The 13,548-nt window shown below is 42.1% G+C and overlaps 2 protein-coding genes across 12 annotated transcripts in view; both read left to right on the plus strand.

Moving 5' to 3' along the window:
- The window catches only part of PPFIBP1 (PPFIA binding protein 1), a 173,721-nt gene extending 164,951 nt beyond the window's left edge, over positions 1-8,770 (plus strand). For all 11 annotated transcript variants that reach the window (XM_024214071.3, XM_024214062.1, XM_029911650.1 and 8 more), the window contains 6 exons: positions 482-604; positions 1,970-2,095; positions 3,264-3,452; positions 5,033-5,212; positions 5,548-5,613; positions 7,011-8,770. In XM_024214071.3, coding sequence (XP_024069839.1) covers positions 482-604; positions 1,970-2,095; positions 3,264-3,452; positions 5,033-5,212; positions 5,548-5,613; positions 7,011-7,097 — 771 coding nt within the window. In that variant the 3' untranslated portion in view covers positions 7,098-8,770. The remainder of the gene's footprint in view (positions 1-481; positions 605-1,969; positions 2,096-3,263; positions 3,453-5,032; positions 5,213-5,547; positions 5,614-7,010) is intronic.
- Positions 8,771-12,831: 4,061 nt separating this feature from the next.
- Positions 12,832-13,548, plus strand: REP15 (RAB15 effector protein). Its single transcript, XM_024213723.1, has one exon. It carries the CDS (start codon positions 12,847-12,849, stop codon positions 13,546-13,548), a length of 702 nt encoding a protein of 233 aa, XP_024069491.1. The 5' UTR covers positions 12,832-12,846.

Below are 13,548 nucleotides of genomic sequence, written 5' to 3' on the forward strand. Positions count from 1 at the left end.
ACGGGGACGCTCACTTTTTCATATAAGCACTGTGGCTGGATTTTTTTCAAAAAAAAAAAAATTTTTTTTTTTCATGTGAAAGCTTGTGTCTAGGTTGGATTAAAATTTTAAAATGAGCTTGATATTCTGTGTTCAGAAAGTTACGTTGCGGGTTGCATTGGTGATGACAGGTTATGGCACTCTCTCTCCTAATCATTCCCCAGAATCCTTTCCACTAACTTCTGTGCATGAAGGAAGTTACACAACAGCTGGTAGAAAGACTTCTGGGAAATCTAGGAGGAGGCAAGGCAAATATATATATTTTTTTATCCTTAAAAATTACCGTAAGGAGGGGCTATCCCAGCATTTCTTAGATGTGGCACTGTAGGCAGACACCTACATCTATCTTTTCAGGGCATACGTTATTATAGATTCCAAAAATAAATGGGTGTATGTTTGTGTGTGTGTGTGTGTGTTTTCACCGCTTTTTAATTTTTCACAGGATGACTTGCTGTCCTTGAAAGTTGTTAGTGTCCTTCACCATCTTAGCATTAAAAGAGCCATCCAGGTCCTGAGAATAAATAACTTTGAACCCAACTGTCTGCGCAGGAGGCCGTCTGATGAGGTAACAAGTTTTAAGTGAAGGCTAAATCATGGAGAGTATAATCCACTGGTTTTCCTTACAAGTGATTCTTGCTCTACCCACCCCCAGTCTTGACTGCTGCCCGTCCCTTAGTTTTTCCCTTCCTTCAACTTTCATGTTGGGCTTTACCTATCTGGGACTCTGGCCCCTTTTCTTCCCCTTACCCCAGCCTGTTGAGTCAGTTCCTCGTGTAAAATCTCCCCTCTCTCTCTTTAATTAATGACTGACTGTTTCTGGAATATATTCTGTGTTGTGCTATTTTAAGGATGGAAGTGGAATCTATTAATTGTCTTGAATTAGGTGCACAGTTCCCGGTAAAGCCTTGTTAAGTCTTTATTAAATCTGTCGTTTTTTTAATATTTACCTTCTAAAATGGGTTGAACCTTGTAATCAAATATTATCTTGGGCTACTGCTGTAGCTGTGTTTGTCTTACAGGCAGCTTGCTCTTGAGAGGGAATTATGAAACTAAGATAAGGCCACCAGAACTGTGGTTCAAGATGAATCACATTTTTCTCTAAGGGGTGCCCAGTATAGCAGTTCTTTGGGGATAATGGATTCTTACATATACTGGTATAAATTGAAGTCACTCCACTGAAGTTAACAGTGGTGTAAAACTGGTGTAAGTGACAGCAGAATCAGGCTTTTTGCATTCATGGACGTAGCTCACGTAATTTTACCGCACTTGCTGCATGAGAGATTGGGGTGGGGGAGTTAGAATGTTGACCTCCAACCAAGATAACCAATCAGCTGCATATGCATGGATCAGATCAATATTTCTTCAGAAATCTTGCAGATATATACAAATTCCAAGTTCTGAATTGGTGTCCTGGTTACAGTGAACTGTTTCAAATCACAACGCCTTGTCTAAAAGCTTCCAACAAGTTCTCATAATGTTCACAGGAGCATGAGGTAGCTTTCTTTATTCCACCCTCCAACACCAGTACCACCAGCCTGTTCAACACACATTAATAAATGATCTTGAAATACCAGACTCGAAGGTGAGGATGCTGAACAAGAGACCGCAGCCAAGGAGCATGAAGAAGAAAATCTCTTCAACTTGTCAGACACTAGGGTGCCCAGCATCTCTTATGAAAACATGGGCTGGACCCATCAAATTTAGATCTGATTTGAAATTTCCCAATATTTGTGGGAGGGGCGTGGGTTTTCTGGGATTTTGGTCTAGGTCATCTCCAGTCTGATAGTATAAAATGCCGCAAAGTACCAATAAAAAAGTAAAGTGTTATGCATTTGAGAGTGGAAGGTTGGTTAAAGTGAAGGGCAGAGAAGGAATTGAATTAAAGCTGGAACTAAGAAATCTTCATGACTGTAACTATTCCCATTTACAGAACAACATCACCCCATCAGAGGTTACTCAGTGGACCAATCACCGTGTAATGGAGTGGTTACGCTCAGTTGACCTAGCAGAATATGCACCTAATTTGAGAGGGAGTGGTGTGCATGGTGGACTTATGGTAAGGGTTTAGTGTTTCACTTATAAGAGAGCCCAGATAATATTTTAATACTATATATGGCTAAAATCAAGTGTAACTACGTGTTGCCTTGTTAGCAGTGTCTCTCTTTACTTCAGTCTGTCCAAATGGGCAGTCATCTTTAGTAAGCTTCTTGTTGTTAGGAACCTTTATAAACACTGATGTGCTGGCCATTTAGGTAACAAAGTTTCTGTACATCTAAATTTTCCCTTGCATTCTCTTTCAGATAAGGCATTCTCTACTCCTTGCCCTAAACTGTTTTATAGTGTTGTTGTGTGCTGGTAAACAGCTAGATGTGCTTCTATAGTGGGCGGGTATTTTGATTCCTGTGTATAGTTTGTGCATCAGTTTGTAAACTACTTTGGGATCGTTCTGGATTTCAGGCACTGTCATTAGTAGAAATCTTCTTCATATAGTGATATTAATCTTTGTTGGCTCAGATACCACAATCAAGAGCGCCATCTAAGTAACTAGGGTGGTAGATCAGATTTTTGTACAGAAACTGATTATAGAAAGCAGAACATTACTGTGCTGTTTGAGAAACACACCACACAGAACACTTTCACTGTATGCCTATTCACTTTCCATTATCATTGTCGTTAAGCTTAAATAAAGTTTCCAATATTAAAACCGAGATGAAAATTACACACTAGCATACCATTATCAGTTTATGACAGGATCTCTCAAGCACTCTCTCTCGCCATTCGTCCAATCAGAGTAACATTTAAAAAAAAGAAAGAAAGAAAGAGGGTGGTGGGAAAGATATTTTACCATAAATGAAGGTATATTTTAAACACAAGGGTGGGTCAGTCTTACTTTCCCTTGTTTACTGGTTTATTACCACTGAGAACTCTGCAAAACCACAGGAATAAGCCTTTCTAAACCCAACAGATGTTAACTGGAGTAAGTGGGTGAGGTTCTGTGGCCTGCATTGTGCAGGAGGTCAGACTAGATGATCATGATGGTCCCTTCTGACCTTAAAGTCTATGAGTCTAACTCTTTTCTTCTCTTTTATAGTGCATTTCCCCTAAAAATGGCCTATGCAACCCAAAAAATGCCCATAAAGTCTGGCATGGCTGCTGGCATCCTCAAGACCTAATCCAAGGGTATTGATTGATTTCAGTTTGACTTTCTGTGGTTTGTTTCATAGGTCTTGGAACCTCGTTTTAATGTGGAAACCATGGCACAGTTGCTGAACATCCCACCAAACAAGACACTGCTGAGACGCCATTTGGCAACCCATTTCAATTTACTGGTTGGTCAGGATGCCCAACATCAAAAGCGTGAAGCCATGGAATCGCCAGACTATGTCCTTTTAACTGCTACTGCCAAAGTGAAGGTAGGTCAATGCTTTGGGTGTGGGTGTGGGTGAGAGGGATAGCTCAGTGGTTTGAGCAGTGGCCTGCTAAACCCAGGGTTGGGAGTTCAATCCTTGAGGGGGCCACTTAGGGATCTGGGGTAAAATCAGTACTTGGTCCTGCTAGTGAAGGCAGGGAGCTGGACTCGATGACCTTTCAAGGTCCCTTCCAGTTCTAGGAGATGGGATATCTCCATTAATTTATTAAAAAAAAAAAAAGCAGCAGTTAAATTGCCACTTTGCCAGACGTGGTGGTTTTACAAGCATTCAGGGTGCTGTTTGCTGACGCTCTGTGGGGCAGAAGGGAGGAAAGCTAACTCAGTTAGTAGAGCATCACACTTCTAATCTGACAGCCCAAGATTCAAGTTCCTGCTCAATCCAAGTGCTTTTTAGAGTGGGAGGATGATCAGTGGTGAAGATGCTAGACTGAGTTAGGAGATCTGTAGGACCCTACCAGATTCACAGCTGTGAAAAACACATCCCTGACCGTGATATCTGGTCTCTCTTGTGAAATTTGATCTTTTGTGTAGTTACCCTCTACTATACAGATTTCACCAAGCAGACCAGCGTTTCTCAAACTGGGGGTCCTGCCCCAAAAGGGGGTCACAGGGAACCGCAAGGTTATTTTAGGGGGGTCGTGCTATTACCACCTTTACTTCTGTGCTGCCTTCAGAGCTGGGTGTACAGAGAGTGGCAGCTGTTGGCCGGGCGCCCAGCTTTGAAGGCAGCGCCCCACCAACAGCAGCACAGAAGTAAGGGTGGCTGCGTGGCAATACCATACCATGCCATCCTTACTTCTGTGCTGCTGCTGGCGGCAGCGCTGCCTTCAGAGCTGGGCTCCCGGTCAGCAGCCATCGCTCTCCACCTGCCCAGCTCTGAAGGCAGCAGCACCACCACCAGCAGCGCAGGAGTAAGGATGGCAATATCACGGACCCCCCCCCCCCCCCCCCCCCCCAAACACCCTTTGACACCCCCTCCCCCCCCCCCCCCCCATCACCTTTTGGTCAGGCCCCCTACAGTTACACCACCATGAAATTTCAGATTTAAATATCTGAAACCATGAAATTTTAAAATCCTATGGCTGTGAAATTGACCAAAATGGACTCTGAATTTGGTAGGGCCCTAGAGATCTAGAATCAGTTCCTGGATCTGCCACAGGCTTTGTGTGTGACCTTGTGTGATGTCTCTGTGCTTTAGTTTCCCAGTGGTAAATGAAGATAATGCTTCCTTTCTTCTGCCTTTTGCCCTGTCCCTTTATATTTGTAAATTGTTTGGGATAGAGACAGTCTCTTACTCTGTGCGTGTTCAGTATTTAACACAATGAGACCCTGTGAATCTCTAGGTGCTACTGTTACACAAATAAGAAGAAGAATGAGGACCTGTTTCTTCCTGGTTTTGGTTGTAGTGAAATTTGAAATATTCAGGCTAACGTGTTTAGGATCTGAGCCTCTATTATTTGCTTGCAGTTAAATACCTGATGGAAGAATAAAAGCTTAATTAAATCCAGGCTGAGTAAATTACCGACTTCCTGATTTTATGACCGTTTTTTCCAACTTTTTAAGCCAAAAAAGCTTGCCTTCAGCAATTTTGGAAGTCTGAGAAAGAAGAAGCAGGATGATGTGGAAGAGTATGTGTGCCCAATGGAACTGGGACAGGCATCTGGAAGTGGATCTAAGAAAGGATTTAAGGCTGGCTTGGATATCCGAGTGTATGACGATGACGATTTGGATAGACTGGAGCAGGTGAACCAGCTTTTGCTGTTTACATTTGGTGATGGCGCTGTTGGGTTTGAATGGCATACCCAGTGTTGTTTACCTAGGCTTGTTTAACTCCTTGTCACCAGCAGTCATGGAACACCATAGTACTGCCAAAAAATATGCTTCCTGACACAAGTCCAAAGGAACTACTTATGCACAGAATTTGGACCTTAATTCGGCACAAGTAAGCTATTCCACAACGCCAAAACTTACTCCCCCACAATTGGCATAATGTAGAATGTTTGTTGTTTAATGCACTTACTGAATCACCACCACAGATGAGTATAAATTATTTTTTCCCTGTGACCTGTTTCTTGTAGATGGAAGATTCAGAAGGGACAGTGAGGCAAATAGGAGCATTCTCTGAAGGCATCAACAACTTGACAGTAAGCCTTAAGATACTGCCAGTAGAACTAAAGCGTCCATGTTTTGAATATGGCCCAAAACCTTAAACAGCCTCCTGTACTAAGAAATGTCCCAAAGTATTGCCAAGCACAACTCTGCTTCACTCTTCTTAGCAGACCATCTGTGTTCGGGAGCTGATTTTTTTTTCAGTCCCTTGGGTGGTTGCTTTGGGCAGGTTTCAGTCTATTGCAGAACTTGGTGAAAGTTAGTTTTTATATTGTGAAACTCCATCTAGCCTTAAGTAGACTGAAAGTCCAGAATTATTGTGCAAATCGGAGTTCTGCTTATATTTAAAGCTAAGATTTTGTCATGGTTATTTTTAGTAAAAGTCATGGACAGGTCATGGGCAATAAACAAAAATTCACAGGAGCTGTGACCTGTCTGCGACTTTACTAAAAATAACCGGGGGAGGTGGGGTCAGGGCTAAGAAGGGGTGGAGGAATGACAGCTGGAGTCCCAGGGGGGGAGGGACTGACAGGCTGAGCCCCCCTGCCATGGGAGGGGGGACACAGGCCCAGCTCCGGCAGCCACAGCAGGGGTGCGCAGCCTCAGGGGGGCACGCAGCCTCCACTCCAGAACTGGCTGCAGGGCAGGGGCACAGAGTCCTGGCTCCAACCCCAGCCACAGCTGCACAGCCCGGCCACAGGGGGAGGGGAGAGGGGCATACGGCCCTGGGAAGCCGCGAGGGGTCCCACCTCCAGCCCCGGCTTCATCCGCTGACAGCTGAAGCCGAAGAAGTCACGGAGGTCCGGTAAAGTCACGAAATCCACGACTGCTGTGACCTCCATGACTAAATCGTAGCCTTAGTTATAGTGAACCTCCACAAAGAATCTCCCATGCGTGGTTTGGTTTCGGTTGGTTTTCTGTAAAGTCCTGGGCTCCAACCTGAACCCAAATCTGGTCTTTTTGCACCTCACTGCCAAGGGGCTAGACAACAGCCAGATACCATAGCTGAAGGTTCCCTGGTGGGGAGGAGTCCCCTGTGTGTGTAGAGCCTCCAGTAGCTGACTGCTGCATCACCACTGGTGTAGGGGTAATCCTGCTGGGGAAGAAGGGTGTGGCCACTATGCTCAGGCAATCGTTGGCTGGTCAATGGCCCTTTATGGGCAGAGGCAGCCAGGCATACTGTAGAGCAATCCTGGGACTGCTCTACGTTATGCCAAGGACCAAAACAGCTCCAGGATCAGGGAGCTGCAAATGATTCTCTACTGTCATCTCCACCCAGCATACACTGGATGCAGAAGAGGACTGAGGTGAATTACTTCACCATAGAGGTTTCACTACAGTTGCACTGCATTTTATTTTCCTGAGACTACACAATTCTGAGTTCTTAATTTTGTCAGAGTCAGTGTTAATTCTTCCTTTGTTTCCTTTGCAGCACATGTTAAAAGAAGACGAAATGTTTAAAGACTTTGCTACTTGCTCTCCTAGCGCCAGTATAACAGATGAAGATTCAAATGTGTGACAGTAACTGCCGAATACCAATAAAGAATTCAATTTCGTATATGCTAGGAACATCATCGTTATATGTGATGGGCAGCAGATCATGTACATTACATTGCTCTTGCTTCTGTTTGTTAGAAGTGATATTTTTGGGTGGATAAGGAGAAAAGGTGCCTATTCTAAAGTTGCCATAAAAGATAAACCAACCAGACACTGGTGAGTGGTAGTATAATTGTTTTTACTATATTTAATGTACAAACCTGTGACATATATTCCAAAGTATTGCATTTACAATTTGCTACCATAATGCTCTTTATGTTTATTCATGTAGTGAAATGTACTGTTTCAAAATAATATGAAACATGTAACTTGTAAATAACCTGCGTCCGCATTCAGTGTGGCTTTCAGCTGAAAAAAAGATATCACTGGTGTCCTATTTTAATAGATATGTCCAAAGTAAATACCAGTTATTTCTTTTGGTATCCAGGTCCCACTGCCCTACACAAAACTCAAGGTAACTCTTGACTGTTGCTGTCTTATTTTTATACTGTTTTATATAAAAAAAATTATATGAAGTGCATGTAAAGCAGAAATTTTATTTTGTGACATAAAGTGGTGAAAGGTTCAATTGTTTTTTTAAAGGGATGATCCCAGTTTGCAAACCAGCTGGTTACTGGAAAAGTCGTACTGACCTTTGAACTGTTTGCTTCCTTTCATTTTTAATTTTTGCTAAGTGTTGTCAACATTTTTAGGTTTGGGATGAAGCTATTGTGAAATGTAGATCTGCTTGCATCACATTTCTAAATCTGTAATATCTGAAATTTCTCTACTTTTCTTTTTTCCTCCAGCAGCAGCTATTAACATTAAAATAAGGTTTTAATGGTTTTAAAAATATTCTGGAAAATTCACAGCTTGAAATTGAGGAATGCTCAGTGTGGAGAAGGATATTTGTGTTGTGTTTCCAATAGGATGGCTTGTATAGTTGCAAAAGTTATGTAGAGAAACATATAGGAAATGTATAATTTCCCAGCATTAAACCTAAGGTAGGGTTTTGCCTCAAGAATAAGTCCAATACCAAAACACATGTTGCCTAATACTTATGCCTCTGTAAAGCACAACTCCTTTCTGCTTTGAAATAATCAGGTTTCTAAAATTCTAACTAGCCAGTGAAAATCTTTTGTTGGACGTTCTATAGAACATGATAGTTCTTACCAAAAAATGCTAGCTCTTTGTCTGTTAAAATGATGATTGTTAAGGTGTTGAATGTTGCATGTATTGTAGCACAATGGCATGATGCTTCATTATTTGTGAAGAAAAACTACAGCTAGATTAATTACCTTACCGTGTTGTGTGCTTTAACAGACGGGTTTTATCATGCTTTTCATCATAGTTCTTGTTACAAGCATTGGGAAGGAGCTGTTCTAGACAAGTTGCTTATTACAGTCTAAACAATGTTAGATTTATGGCAATTTCAGTACATCTGATGTATTGTTACAGAAGTTGGGAAGGCAACAGAGATGTTATCAAGATTTTTAATGTGGGCTTCTACAAGTTGCTGGGAGGGATTTGAGACTTTTTCTGATGTTTAGCAGTATAACCGTATACACTGTTACCAATCTGTTTTTTTAAAGGATGGACAGCCTAGGTTTATATTTATTTATAACTACAATAAATTCAATAGAACCAATTACATTATGCATTACATTGAACTCTGCCATTCGTTCCTTACTAACTAGAGAAGGCAAATAATTCATAATGAATTATTTATTCATTATTCAAAATTATTGACGGAATAATTTCTGCAAATAATTCTTGGTCAATAGCAGGGGTTCTCAAACTGGGGGTCGGGACCCCTTAGGGGGTCGTGAGGGTATTACATGGGGGGGTCGCGAGCTGTCAGCGTCCACGCCAAACCGTGCTTTGCCTCCAGCATTTATAATGGTGTTAAATATAAATGTTTTTAATGTATAAGGGGGTCGCACTCAGAAGTTTGCTATGTGAAAAAGGGATCACCAGTAAAAACCGTTTGAGAGCCACTGGCCTATAGCTTGTTCATCAGCAATTTCTTGTGATGATTTTATATCTGAGCTATTTTGATTGGACAGGTAGGTCACATGGTAAGTGTCTGTTCCCTGACTGGCTAAGTGTAACACTTGGAATAAGGTCTCCAGTGTGAATACTTGTAAATTTGAAGTTTGCTTTCTGTGAATATCTGCAGTATAATTACTATTTGTTTTGAAGTAGTGCCGAACCAAGGATCCGGGTCCTGTTGTGCTAGGCACTGCACAAACACAAGAAGACATGGGCCCCTGCCCTTAGGAACCAATAGTTGCTTAAAATTCACTTGTTTGCAAACTCTTTTGGAAGTGACCACAACAGTTAAAATATTCACAGAAAAAGATCCCAAGGGGATTATAAACATAAATATTGAAACAAATATTCACAGAAAGCTGTTTTTTTTCCCCCATCCAGCCCTATCAATAAGCCTATTTGAGAGCTTTAGATGTTCATTTGCTTTTAATTTAATGTAAACAGAGGTCTATTCAAAATCATTCTTTTCAGCAGTTTACTGGTTGGAAAAAGGCCATCCTATCCAAGCTACCTATCATCTGAACTTTGATTATTTTATGGAGAGAGTAATATAAATGCTAAAATAAAGTCAGGAAGTTAAAACAAACATACACTTCTTATGATATTTTACATTTTGTGTGTAAAGAGGGCAACATAAACTAATATGTATTGCTGTGTAAAAGCAAATAAAGTCTGTTGGAAAATACCAAATATTTCTGGGCTTCTGCATTTTTAAAATAATATCTCAATTGTCTATCTGTCTTTATAGTTTCAATTGACCTTAGAATACTTTTCAAACTAATTTTCTGGAAAGTTATGTTCTTGTCATTTAAAAAAAAAAAAAAGCCAAGCAGAATTCCAGTGGTAGTATGTTTATTCATCCATCCATTTATAAAGTTAGGGAGACAGATACCACATAACTTGCAGTGATTGGAAAAATATTTTCTGTGTGTAATTTAGATGTACATCTCTTCAAATCTTGAAACGAATATGATCCTGAGAGATGGGGAGGAATACTTGAAAGGGTATCTGCAAAGCTTTTTGAAGCAAATTAAGCAAAACCTCTTCTATTTCCAAATCAGTAAAAGATCGTGTCCTCAGATTAGGGAAATGCTCTGCTTTGTGTTATGTCCTCTGAAGAGGAGCCACCCAAAATTGTTGGCAAGCAAATAAGAACTGATTTCCAGGCTTTTTAAACGTCTCTTGTAATTTCTGAGTCTCTGCAGGCCCCTGATTCTGCTACTGATTGGCATATTAAACAGTTTAGTTCTTTTAATCATAAAAAATTAGACAGTGGGGACAGTTGAAGATTAGGGAATCATCTGCTTGGAGGTGAATAATTGAATCTGTGGGTGCAGATTTGTTTCCGTAAAGAGAAAGCACAGAAGAGAGAGATGAGACCACAAAAAGAAATGTTAGGCCTGCCAACAAATAAGGAGAGAAAGAAGATTGAGTGGGGGGGTCACTGAAGCACTGGCCAACATGGAAGGAGAACTGGGAGCTTCAAAACACTAACATAGAAAGGAAGAGAAATTAATCAGTGATATTAAAGGTTACAGCTAGATTAAAAAGAGCAAGAACGGAGATGTGCCCCTTAATCTTAGCTCTGAAGAAGTTGTTAGTGACCTTCATGAGGGCAGTTTTTGTGGAGTGGAGAGGGGCTGAAGTAGCTCAGGACGAGATTAGAGGAGAAGAAGCCTAACCAGTAGAGAGTAGATAACATGCACAAGGATGTGCAAGAGAGAGGGGAGGAGAAAGATAAGTAGTTGGTAAGGCCTGTGCATTTGACATAGGATTTTTTTTAGGTTGAGGGAAGAAACACAAGCATGCCTGTAGGCTGGTGGAAAACAGCCAGAGGGCAAGGAGTGCGAGGATGGGAAGTAAGATGAGATGGTTGAGAGATTAAAGGCAGAGAGTAGAGGGAAGATCTCCACATCAATGACTGCTGTCAAAGAAGGAAAGGAGGAATGGAGATGAGAAGGAATAAAGTTCTTACAGGACAGTGTTAATTTTATTTTTGGAAATATTGATGAGATCCTGGGCAGAGGAAGTGGTTTTATTGAAGAATTGAGATTTGGAAGTAGCAGAACTAAAACTGGCCTGGGTTCATCCATGCAAATGCTATGAAGATGGCATGCATCTGACCATCATGTTTAGCGAATCCAAGAAGAGAGAGGAGGGGGATGGATTTTGTAAGACTGGAAAAGCTTGTTTATATTAACTGTGTTATATATTCATAAAAGGTGCTGTATTGAACAGCCCTAGTGTCTGGGGTTCTGCAGAAAAGGACCTAGGGGTTACAGTGGACGAGAAGCTGGATATAAGTCAACAGTGTGCCCTTGTTGCCAAGAAGGCTAATGGCATTTTCGGCTGTATAAGTAGGGGCATTGCCAGCAGATCGAGGGACGTGATCAATCCCCTCTATTCGACATTGGTGAGGCCTCATCTGGAATACTGTGTCCAGTTTTGGGCCCCACACTACAAGAAGGAGGTGGGAAAATTGGAAAGAGTCCAGTGGAGGGCAACAAAAATTATTAGGGGGGTGGAGCACATGACTTATGAGGAGAGGCTGAGGGAACTGGGACTGTTTAGTCTGCAGAAGAGAAGAATGAGGGGGGATTTGATAGCTGCTTTCAACTACCTGAAAGTGGGTTCCAAAGAGGATGGATCTAGACTGTTCTCAGTGGTACCAGATGACAGAACAAGGAGTAATGGTCTCAAGTTGCAGTGGGGGAGGTTTAGGTTGGGTATTAGGAAAAACTTTTTCAGTAGGAGGGTGGTGAAGCACTGGAATGGGTTACCTAGGGAGGTGGTAGAATCTCCTTCCTTAAAGGTTTTTAAGGTCAGGCTTGACAAAGCCCTGGCTGGGATGATTTAGTTGGGGATTGGTCCTGCTTTGAGCAGGGGGTTGGACTAGATGACCTCCTGAGGTCCCTTCCCACCCTGATTTTCTATGATCCTAAGTCTAGGGCAACACAGGCAGGCAGGAACAGCGTAAGCTTCCCCACTTTGTCATGCCAATGTGCCCCCATCCCTGACTTGCAAGGCATTTCTCTGGGGCAAGTGGATAACTTAGCTTCCATTCTTCCCTTGTCCTTTCTCCTGGGTTCTAGTTATTGCTAGCAAATTTTGCAAAATGGACAAGCGTCCACTAAGAATGCACCTGAGACCACCCGCTCATTTCACACAGCCCACTGAAAAGCTGTCAGATGGCAATGAAGTTTGGTCTCTGCTGTCCTGAGCTGAATTTGAACCAGTGTTTTCAAAGTGAAAGGCTCCATATTCCCATGAACCACCCAGCCTCCCTAGAACAGCTTCTTTGTAGTGGCTTTAAAAACAGAAAAGGATAAGGTAAGTTAAACAACCAGTGCTGGAATTAACGATAAAGGTGTAAAGTCTGAGTAACGCACACCGAAGAACTGATACTTTGTGTGAAAGCTACCCAGCCTGTTCAGCTGGTTTCTGGTATTGAGCTGGATGAGAGCACGCCCAGAAAAATGTGTATCTGCCTTTCCGGAACTGTGACCCGTTTGCACAGCATAGCTCTGCTATTGGTGTGACTTTTTTCTGGAAAGCAGTGGGTGAACATTGTGCATATTTAAAGGCATGACTTAACCCAGTGACCGTGCAGCTTTCACTGAGAGGAAAAAGAAGCTATCCCAGAGCATTCTGCATGTGGGAATATCTTTTTTGCAGAGAAAATGGGCCAGAAATTATCACAGGAACCTAACGAGAAGAACAAGGCTGACATTCTCATTATAAACGAGGTGTTCAGCCAAGGAGTGGTCCATGCATCTCAAAAGCTGAAAGAATACCTTGGATTTGAAGATTCTCAGAGCAAATTCCGCCCAGCCATGGATACTTTAAATGAGATCTTTTTGGTTAACTTCATCAGTTTCTGTATTGAAAAAGGAGTGGAGGAGCGTATCACGACCAGCAAGATGACGAAGCAACAGTCTTTGCTGCTTGGGGTCGACTGGATCTGGACTTTATCAGGAGCCGACAAACAAATCAATCTTCAGATCGCCGTGCAGTCTTTGCAGATGGCTGAGCTCCTCCATGATGAAACTGGGCCCAGCAAGGAAGCCACGTTAGCAGACCAGCCTTTCAAAAACAAAAGCAGGTTTGAGAAGCTTGAAGAGTTCTGCACGCTGGTGGGACAAGACTGCCTGGGCCTCTTTATAATGTTTGGAGTGCCAGGGAAGCCTAAGGATATCAGAGGAGTCATGCTAGACAGCATCAACAAGGAGAAACGAAAAAATCACCTGTCAGGCGAGAATGCTCTAAGGCAGTTCGTCTTGAACACTGACAGCTTCCTCTCCACAAAAGAAATGCTTGAAAACTGCCTCTGTAAGAAAAATGGGCTCAAGGAGGTGGGCAAGGTGTACATTAACTTTCTTTAA

Source organism: Terrapene carolina, unplaced genomic scaffold (assembly GCF_002925995.2).
Source record: "Terrapene carolina triunguis isolate 2854851 unplaced genomic scaffold, T_m_triunguis-2.0 Scaffold112, whole genome shotgun sequence".
NCBI lineage: Eukaryota > Metazoa > Chordata > Testudines > Emydidae > Terrapene > Terrapene triunguis.